The following is an 11,100-nucleotide window of genomic DNA, read 5'->3' as shown; positions in this document are numbered from 1 at the left end:
TTGTCTTCATGTGGTCGGTTACGATGAATGTATTGCAATCTAAAATCCGAAAGGATTGTAAAACATTGAATTATGAAATATACACGGACGTGTTTTCGTCACGCTGCCCTTGTTTCGGGTCTGTTTTTTGCACTCTGACGTGAGATGAAAATCGAAAATATGCCCAAACAAATCACCTGCGGGAAAATAACCGGGGGGGCAGGTTAAGGGCTGGGGGGGGTGTCTGCAAAATGCCCCCACATGCATTCATAATGGGGACAGAGAACTTTAAAGGGAGTTGTATACAAACATACAGCGCTGTGCAAACATTTTATGCAGGTGCGAAAGAATGTTTGTTTTCTGAAATAGACGTGTTAATCGAGTGAACAGAAGAAACATCTTGCAGTCAATACTACTTGCCTTCAAAACAGCATCAGTTCTTCTATCTACACTCGCACAAAGTCAGGGATTTTGAAAGTTTATAGTTGGTATGATTAAAGAATTATACCGAATCGGTAATCACTAACAAACAGAGCTGGGCGGAAGGAAATAAACTTGATGAGGAACAACGAGGTGAGGTTGCTGAAGACAGTTTAATGTAAAAAGTCATATACCAGGGCGAGACTGAGCACAGCAACAAGACATACGGCTGTTATACTGCAGCACGAAGGTCTCTCTAAGGCAGGCAGGGGTTTCTAGATGTTCTGCCCAAGCTCTTTCGAAGAATCACAAAGAAAGAGATGGTCCAGCAGATGAAAGACGTCATGCTTTCTTCCGTTCACAATTGGAAAATGGCCATCAGCTCAGCATTGGCAGAAAGCAGTGAGACTCCGGTACTCCCGGCTACTGTCCCAAGAAGTCTCATCAGAAACAGTCTTTACAGAGGACTTGCGGCTAAAAAGGCAAACCTCTAATGTGGAAACCGGGCCGAGCGACTCACACAGGACCCAGGTAAGTGTGTGTGTGTGTGTGTGTGTGTGTGTGTGTGTGTGTGTGTGTGTGTGTGTGTGTGTGTGTGTGTGTGTGTGTGTGTGTGTGTGTGTGTGTGTGTGTGTATATATTTAACATTTTATAATTTGTGTGTATATATATATAAAAATTGTAAAACGTGTATGGTTACACTATCATTTACCTAATGTCCATCAAACAACATGAGGGGAAGTTCTGGAGGTGTAGAAACACAGTTTCTGCTCCCTAATTCATAATTGATGGTTGTGCAAGATACATAAGCTTTCAGAACCTCAAAGGTCTCTTGTTCAGATGGAATCAGGAGAACCTCTGAGACAGTGCTTGAGCTTTTCCAAGACAGGTCACATGTGTGGTTTACTACACAGAAATTGATTTCATTATTATTATTTACTGTTCTACATAGCACCATCATACAGGGGAGAAGGGCCTTGTCAGATGAGCTTACAGTCTACAGTAGACAAGAACTATTCGTCTCCTGTTCACCGCACCTGGCCGTTAAAGGGCCACAATAATTGTGCAGCGTCGGTAATTGAACTCGCTCTAAATGCACCCTGCTGGGGCTGGCGTCACCTCTGTCCCCTCTCTATTGGAAACGGCGGCTTTCGGTTTCTGTTTCCAGCTATGACGAAGCGCAGATCGGGCTCTTCTAGGGGGATTCTCTACACAAAAAGCAGCGACAGCCAACAGTGTATTCATTCTGAAAGTGCTGGATGTTTATGATCCCGAATCAGTGTTAATTGGGAACGTGCGATACGCGGCGGGTGTACATGGATAAAATTCTGTAGAGGAATTGTAGAAAATGTCACTGCGTTTTTTCAGAATTTGAGGCACACCCGATGGTTTTTAAAAGCAGCAATTAAGAATAAATATTATTTAATGCGACCTGTTTCATTTTGTCCGGATTATTAAAAGCCGGCGATCCGTTGGCGGCATTTTCTTTAAAACAAAGTCTTATAAGTCAAGAAAAAACAAAATATTACAGTTGACGTTAAAGGTTTAATGGACGTTTGTTGTGATATCTATTTGATACATTTTATTTGGGGTCAACATAGAAAAGATGATCAGTTATATAAACCTTTGGGACGTCAGCGGTCCCTTCCGATGGAATACGACGCTGAGCGCGAGATTGGAAAATGTAGCAAGAAGTTATTTCTGCAGGGAATTTCCTAGATGTTGGCCCTCACAGCTTACCCCGAGGGAGCACCGCTGAATTATTTTCGTTTCAAAATAAGGAAGCCTCGGAAGATTATAAAGAGTGACTTAGTCAGGGACCGGCCAGACTGTATGGAAAAGCTGGAGGATCGCTCTCGCTATACGCAAAAGTCATATCTACTGGGGATAATTGGGACTAACGCCGGGACATAACACCTAAACGGAGAGGTAAGGACGTGCCGATGGATCCTTTCATTTCCAGATGCATAGTTAGTGACACATATACCGCTGGGGTGTCTGTCTTTCTGAGGGGCGATTGAAAATCGCTTCAACTTGATGGACTTCTGTCTTGTTTTCGACCTAAATTACTATGTGACTATGAATGGCGGGCGTTGGTGTATCCTGCCAGATCTCAGCTATTGTTGAACTATAACCCGGTTAATTGGAAACTAAGTGTAACATTTGTTTGGGATCTTGAACCCCCCAATTTATTTCCATCTTCTAGTTGGAGCTGAGATTATTCTTTGTGGTCTAGCGCTGTGCAGCCCATGTTTATTAACTTAAAAAGACTGCATACAATAGGAAAGCATTCACTCAGAGGTTGGACACCATGAGATTCCATTATTCCAGGTGACCCAAAGAACCATGAGGTCTTATGAGGTCTTATCCACCCCCAAATTCAACGATATCAAAGACTATCTCTTTATGTTGCAAAATCCCTGTCGACAACTTTCCACCGGCTCCGTTCTCCCACTTTACAGATGGAGCTGCATGATTACCAGTGGAAGGTTATTGCCCCTGCTCTTGAGGGCAAGAATATTATAATCTGGCTTCCGACAGGCAGTGGCAAGACCAGAGCGGCGCTGTACGTAGCAATGAGACATCTTGAGATCAAGAGGAACGCCAAGGTGGCCATGATTGTGAACAAGGTGGAGTAACATTTTCATTTCAAAATGAATAAAGGTGTTTCATTATACTGTATACAATTATTACTTTGCATTACTTATAACTGAATATTAAGAGAAAGAATAAAGTTTGTATAAATACAGTAAGCTGGCTATTTCAGTGTTAAATGCAGTTGTAAAGAGATATTATGGATGCCCGTCACATTGTAGCAGACAATGAAGAGCCAGCATGTGTTTTGAGGGAAATTATGGAGCAATATTTGGCAAATAATTCTTCCTTCATCCAACCAAAAAACCAGGTTGTTCTCAACCAAAGGTTGTAGCTCAAAATTCTGTTGTGTACAAAACAGGGCCTGGATGGTGAAAGATGGAAGACTAACATTAGAATATATGAGATGCAACACTGAGGCCACTTCAGATCTTGCTACACGCCTTATCAGTGAGGCCTGCAGACCTTTACATGTTAGTCTGGGTTCTTGTTCTTGTTAGTCTGGGTTCTTGTTCTTGTTAGTCTGGGTTCTTGTTCTTGTTAGTCTGGGTTCTTGTTCTTGTTAGTCTGGGTTCTTGTTCTTGTTAGTCTGGGTTCTTGTTCTTGTTAGTCTGGGTTCTTGTTCTTGTTAGTCTGGGTTCTTGTGGGTTCTTGTTCTTGTTAGTCTGGGTTCTTGTGTGACCTCCTGATAAGGTCTCCGCCTTCCATTCTGTTCTATTTATAATTATAGGTCCACTAAGCCACAGTCACCTGCAGCAATAATGGTCAATCCATCCCTTGTCAATGACACACCTTTTCATGCAACGTGGTACTAAGTCTCCAAAACGGTCTCTTTTCTACTCATACCAGGTACATCTAGTACATCAGCATTACAGCAATGAATTCCAGCCTCTTCTCAAGGACAAATTCAGGGTCATCTCTGTTAGTGGGGACACAGGGGAGGAAAAGTTCTTCTTTTCTCAAGTTGTGAAGGAGAATGATGTCGTCATCTGTACAGCTCAGATCTTGCAAAATGCACTGACAGATGATTGTAAAGAGAAGCACGTGGAACTGACAGGTAAGAACTGTGAATTTGGACAATACAAGAAATTGGGAACTTTGGTAAACTTGTAGTCATTTCACCAAATGTGCCACTTCTGATGTTTGTTATTTCCATACCCAGGAACCCTCCTGGTGCGACCCAGAGCCTCCAGGTGAAGCCCTTCTTCCCGGGGTCAATTTTAATTTCTACAGGCAATGTTTGCCGTGCCTGATCCCTGCCCACATACATTCAATCCTTACCCCCACACACACACTAAAGTGGGTCCAGCTCTCCCATATGTCAGCCTAGTTCCACCACACGCATGACTAGTCCGGCTTCCACATATGGCTGGCCCTCAACCTTCATAAATTCATAAAGTCATCTCCCCAGAGAGAGGAGAGCTCTGGGTAGCCTGCCCTGGGAACCTCCAAGGTGCTGTGTAGTCTTCTCTCCTACAGAAAACACATTCTAAATATAAACGCTAAAGATACGTGTGCTGAAGCACCAAAAATGTGCAATTCGGCAAAACGTCCTCTAGCTCAGAAGTATCCATATTTTAACCATAACAAGAAAATGTCTAATTTACTATTTAATGCAAACGCTACTTCTTCAGCTAATGAGCTTCTCTCCTAAAGATTTCACATTGTTAATCATCGATGAGTGTCACCATACGCACAAAGACGGCGTTTATAACAAACTAATGGAAGGTTACATCGAGAGAAAGTTAAGACAAGAGAGGAACCTGCCTCAGATTCTAGGACTTACAGCGTCTCCCGGCACCGGCAGAGCCACCGGCTTCGAGAAGGCCGTAGATCATATTCTGCAGGTGAGATTCTGCATTTAAGATTAGAATGATTTTTAAATGAATTGTATTAAAAAGGGATTTAAATGACACCTGCACAGAAAAAAGCAAGAAAAACATCAGTTCAAAAAAAACGATTTATTTATTTGTGTAACTCTTTAATCTATGCAGCTGTTATAAACTACATGAAAAAACAATAATAAGAGAAAAAAGAGCTGCGTAATCTTTTCTTTACTATTGTTGAAAACTATTGTTTTAAATAGAAGGATGAGGAAGTCAAGCTGTTATTGGGCGGAAAGTTTCACCTGCCGATGGAAATATTTCATGTAGATATTTGGGCAGAAATTATTACACATTTTTGGACGCAGACAATCATAATCGAGATTGCATTAATGATGCTGATTAATATGACGTAAGATTGTTATGGTTGTGATAATACATATTACTGTATAAAGAATAAACGCCACAGTAATGGTATTTCTAGGAATATTTACCTTAATGGAAAGCTCGAGTGCCCGTGGTGCCGTTTAATTCAGTGGTGAAGCCAACTGTAAGGGGGATAAACCGTGGGCTCGTGCCGGGTCAGCTGCTTTAAATGTCTATAAATTCCCCAGATCTGTGCCAACCTGGACACTTGGAAGATAATGTCGGCAGAGACCCAAAGTATCGACGCGGAAACCAAAAACAAGCAGCCAAAAAAGCAGTACGACCTAGTCACAGAACGGGGGCAGGTAACAGGAAAATGGGGTATTTGTAGCTCCGTTACTCTCTGCTATGTGCTTGGTGTAATAATATTGTCTGCCCCAGGATCCTTTTGGAGATAAGTTGAGGGATCTTATGAGAGAGATTCAAAATTATCTACAAGACCTTGATTTCTGCTACACAGACTTCGGTACACAGATATACGAACAAAAAATTGTGGAGCTGGAAAAAGAAGGTAAGCAGAAAATGCGGACCCCCAAAGTAAATATATGAGGTCTTTCTTACCTCTCTTAGTGAATCATGTCGTTGTACGATGCAAAGTATACTCTCATTCCATAAGGGTACTTAAAAAATAAGAATATAGCATTTAGTAACTCCTAATAATAATAATCATTTATAATTCTAAACATAATAATTAGGAATAGCTGCCTTTAATAAATTAAAAAATATTTACGTATAAAATAATAATAATGTTTATATTAATGTTTGATGTTTTAGGTTGTGTGGAGGGAAACAGGAAGAAGAGAACATGCGCTTTGCACTTGCGCAAGTACAATGATTCTCTTTTCGCGCATGATACCGTAAGAATGATCGACGCCTTTGAGCTTCTGGACAACTTCTACCAGGAGGAGAAAAGCATCAGAACCTTAAAGGACTCCTCCGACCGCTTTCTCATTCACTTATTTTGTGGTAAGCAACCATACTGATCGTTAAAATCTATGTTTTATTACAGCGCCGTATACAGTAATGAATTTTATTTATTTGGGTTCTATCTGCAGACCTGGAAGGAATGAAAGAAACGGATTTAATGGGTTTTTTGTATGTTGTTAAAAATAACATCAGCACAATACCATATACAAATCAGCACAATACCATATACAAATCAGCACAATATCATATACAAATCAGCACAATATCATATACAAATCAGCACAATATCATATACAAATCAGCACAATACCATATACAAATCAGCACAATATCATATACAAATCAGCACAATATTTTTGAAAACTAAAAAACTATTTTGTATTTTGCTTCCAGTAATAAAAAAACCTTTTGGTGGGAGTTTGCCTTTAACCCTTTCAACGTGCTCCCCTTCTATCCCATTTTATTTAGATAATCGTGCCACGTTGTTGGCGTTGGCCAAAGATCTCAAATTTGAAAACCCCAAGTTGAAGAAATTGGAGGCGATCCTTCAGGAACAATTCCAGTCCAGCTCCGGTTCCAGAGGCATCATCTTTACGAAAACACGGCAAAGCACTCATAACCTGCATGACTGGATCATCGCCAACGCGTCCCTGCGGGAAATCGGAATAAAAACAGCGGCATTGACAGGAGCAGGCGCTAGCAATCAGACCAAGCACATGACACAAGTAATACGCTACCCACAAATGACTTTTTATTTTATATACCTGCTTTGTATTATTGTAAATAGAAAAGGAATCTTACGAATCTCTCTTTTTCTTTTCAACTTTCCATAGAAACAGCAGAAAGAGGTCATTGAAAGATTTCGCCAGGGGCACCTAAACCTTCTGATCTCCACAAGCGTTGCAGAGGAAGGCTTAGATATCCCACAGTGCAACATCGTTGTGCGCTACGGCCTGATGACGAATGAAACTGCAATGATACAGGTAGGTTTTTTCGTCAAGACCAGGCCATTGCCCAAGGCGCACACCGGACGTTATTGTCTTACGATGACCATTAACACTCAAAACGAAGGCATTAATGCTACCTGACTCTTCGTCAATCCGCTAACGAGCCCGAGAGGCGTTTCACATGAAAAAAACATCCACAACGCATTTCTTGTATGATTTGCCATCTAATAGCCACGATATACTCCATGTCTTCTCGCAGGCCAGAGGCAGAGCTCGTGCCGAAAATAGCTGTTATTCTTTTTTGGCCAAAACGGGGAGCAGAGAAACGCGGAGGGAGAAAACCAATGAATATTTAGAGACGCTGATGGGAGAGGCGATAAAACATGTGCAGAACATGCCAGCTGCAGAGTATGCACGGAAGGTAAATGACTATATGGACAAAAGTATTTGGACACCTGAATGCTCACCACGGGATTTTGGAGCGGTTCTTTGGAAATGTTTGCTCATTCATCCAGTAGAGTAGAGATTTGTGGGGTCAGGCGCTGATGTTGGATGAGACGCCCAAAGGTGTTCGATGGGGTTGAGGTCGGGGCTCAGTGCGAGGTCAGTCAAGGTCTTTCACACCAGACTCATCCAACCGTCTTTATGGACCTTGCTTTTCGGGATAGAAAAGGGCCTCCCCCCAAACCGTTCCCACACAAGTTGATAGACGTTGTCCAACATGTCTTGGTGTGAAACCATCTCCTTCGCAGTAATGCGCATGGCCACATAGTCCCCACCAGCCAACTCCAGCACTGGCTTACCCAAGAGTGCCAGGGGCTCTAACAAGACCCCAACTCTGTGCCACGCTTTTGGCAGATGCGCATGCACGATTAATGTTAGGTTTTCTTGTCACTTGTGCAGTATGTTTGTAAAAGTAATATCACAAATACCATAGGGGATTCCATTCGTGGGGTAACGCAGCAGCGAGATGCCAGCTCCCATACACAGCACTACAGAAAAGAGGTAAATAGAAGTGTCCAGAACGCTCGCATATTTCTGTATTCTGTATTTCTATTTTGTAATGTAGAGTTTGTCAAACAGATTAATAAACTGCAAACGGAGTCCATCATTAGTCGCAAGCTAAAGAACAAAAAGAAGACGGAGTTGAAGAATTTATTCAAACCTGAAGACGTCCTCTTTTATTGCAAGGGTTGTGATGCGGCCGTGGCCTGCGGAAGTGACTTTCGTACCGTAGAAAAGACGCATCACGTCAACGTCAACTCGAACTTTGAGTGAGTGCGGTAGTAGGAGCCCCTATAAAGATACACGTCAGGCAGAGTGCACCTTATGCTTTACGTACAGCGCTCACACTTACCCTTAGTGCTGCAGATCGGGTGCTTCAGTACGTGGCCACTGGATGGGGCCGCGCCTCTGCATGCTGCGAGACGTACGCCATTTCGTGGCCACTGGCCTTAAAGTGCTAGGGACACTTTTTTTTCAATAGTCTGGTCCTGCTGGCAGTTTACCAAATCTTCAGTATGCAAAATAATTGTATTCTAAATAACCTGATCGGTGTCAATGCATTAGAATGCCGCCTCGCGTGTATTTCCTAGTAGCAGCTATCATTTTCATGATTCTAGAAGTCTGCTTCCCTGTTCGTTATGTTTCGGCTCCTCTTTGGTGGCAGCGTTGGGTTGTATTTAGCGGTTTGGTAGTAATGTGATGTGAACATTAAGTGCTTTAGGAGCGTTGCAAAGCGACCTGCCAACGCTTTATCGTGAGACCCCCAGTGCTGCCTCTGTAGACAGAACCCCCCCCTTTACTGGTACTTGGATGGTAAGCGGATTAAGGCAAGGTAGGTGAGCTCAGGATAGGCAAATCATTCGTTATGGAACTCTGTGTAAGTGAGAGGTCCACCTAAAGCAGGCCGTTCCTCTGGATTCTGCACGATCCTTGTGTGCAGATCCCATGAATCTACTGCCGGAAAAACACAATCATGTAGACAAATCACAGGAGAAACAACGCGAGTCCATTAACACATAAATCTTCTTTTTCTGTGCTTAGAATCTATTACCAAGTCTCCGAGGGGTCCGTGGTTCTTGATAAACAAATGGCGGACTGGCGTCCAGGACGAAGGGTCCGATGCCACTGTGGCCAGGTGAGATTTCTTTACTAATCACAAGTTATTGAAGTAAAATGCAGATGTCTGGCAGCCAGCTACCTTTATAAGATAAATCATTGAGAGGAATAATATAATCCTTAATATTATGCCATAACTTCATTTACTTCCCAATAGCAGCAAAGAACAAACTCTACAACAACTGAATAGTTACAAAAATGACAGCTAGAGGATCTCCATTTGAACCAATAATATTATAACAGAGTATATATATATATATATATATATATAAAAAGCCAAAGGTCAAATATTGCTCTGCCGTTTCACACTTATACATGTTTTAGCCAACGAAGGAGTTCTTTTCTCTCTTTTACAAATAGAGGAATTCGATTACATACGTAAACACACTTACACACATTTACACATGCTAACACACGCTTACTCCTACTCACAAACACACTCATTCTAACACACACTCCCTCTCACACGCCACTTACACATACATGCTCACATAGACATCCATGCTCACACACAGACACTTACACGTATACATCCATGCTCACACACAGACACTTACACATAGACATCCATGCTCACACACAGACACTTACACGTATACATCCATGCTCACACACAGACACTTACACATAGACATCCATGCTCACACACAGACACTTACACATAGACATCCATGCTCACACACAGACACTTACACGTATACATCCATGCTCACACACAGACACTTACACGTATACATCCATGCTCACACACAGACACTTACACGTATACATCCATGCTCACACACAGACACTTACACATAGACATTTATGCTCTCATACACTTATTGACAATGATCACTGCTAGCAGCCGGGACTCCCTGAAATATTAACTATAAAGGAACAGAATCACCAAACGTGCACAGCGAGCTAAATGATCATAAATATATCAATAAATAACAACCATATACATTTTATAAACTTAAAATATAACAACTAAAGAAAAATGTCACCATATTACTTATCTTTCTTGGAGCAGCAGAGAGGGTTTATGGACGTTTGAGGGGCTTTCTATGTACTCTGTTATAATATTATTGGTTCAAATGGAGATTCTAAAACTGCCAAAAGCAAAATAACCCTTCAGTTGCTGTGTAGTGATTTTCTTTGCTGCTATTGGGAGGATAATATAATAAAATTCTTACCTGTGTATTGAATTCCCATCATGTATTTTGTAACATAAATGTATATAAAATGTATAATTAAATGAAATGCATGTAGTGTTGCATGGCTCCTCCCATTTTAGGCTCCACCCCCACGCCCAGGTGTGTGTACTTAAAATATGATACAAAACATAAGTTCAAATATCGAGGAAGAAAAACTTAAAGGTTATGCCTGTGGCCGTTCTTTCCAGGACCGACTCCGTAGGACCAACTCCGTGCACATTTACAAAAAAATGTTTTTTTATTTTCTCTCTCTATTTAGCCGTGGGGTATGGAAATGATTTACAAAGCGGTGACTCTTCCCATCGTACCCATCAGGAGTTTTGTGTTGCAAACTCCCAAAGGGAGAAGGCCGGTTGACAATTGGAAGGACGTCCCGTTCCCCGTGGAGGAGTTTGATTACGAGCTGCACTGTCTGGAGAAGTTTCCACATCTCTTTAATGACGACAGCGACTGAGATTGTTCTCTACTAATAATGAATACTTAATAACCCAGAAACTGCCAGGATTTTACCCGAAGTCTCTCATATTAGGGTGAATGAGGCAGATTCCCAAGGTCACATAATTAGCGAGAAGCCCGGCCTATATGTGAGGATTCTATGGAAATGTTGCGTATGGGAGAGTCGTGTATGCAGTCATATGATTTGCATCATATGAGATGATATGT

At 41.8% G+C, this 11,100-nt stretch overlaps 1 protein-coding gene across 1 annotated transcript; it reads left to right on the top strand.

Moving 5' to 3' along the window:
• Nucleotides 1-2,861: 2,861 nt before the first annotated feature.
• LOC149274529 (ATP-dependent RNA helicase DHX58-like) lies at nt 2,862-10,891 on the top strand. The gene is made up of 12 exons (XM_089505397.1): nt 2,862-3,029; nt 3,844-4,051; nt 4,651-4,841; nt 5,432-5,548; nt 5,625-5,754; nt 6,018-6,209; nt 6,639-6,895; nt 7,004-7,153; nt 7,377-7,538; nt 8,201-8,391; nt 9,164-9,257; nt 10,697-10,891. The coding sequence occupies exons 1-12, from the start codon at nt 2,862-2,864 to the stop codon at nt 10,889-10,891; spliced, it is 2,055 nt and encodes a 684-aa protein (XP_089361523.1).
• Nucleotides 10,892-11,100: the final 209 nt, after the last annotated feature.

Source organism: Sceloporus occidentalis, unplaced genomic scaffold (genome assembly GCF_023333645.1).
Source record: "Sceloporus occidentalis isolate IW3139 unplaced genomic scaffold, rSceOcc1.0.p SCAF_327, whole genome shotgun sequence".
Lineage (NCBI taxonomy): Eukaryota > Metazoa > Chordata > Lepidosauria > Squamata > Phrynosomatidae > Sceloporus > Sceloporus occidentalis.
The sequence above is the reverse complement of the archived record's forward strand: the minus strand, read 5'-3'. Positions and strand labels throughout refer to the sequence as shown.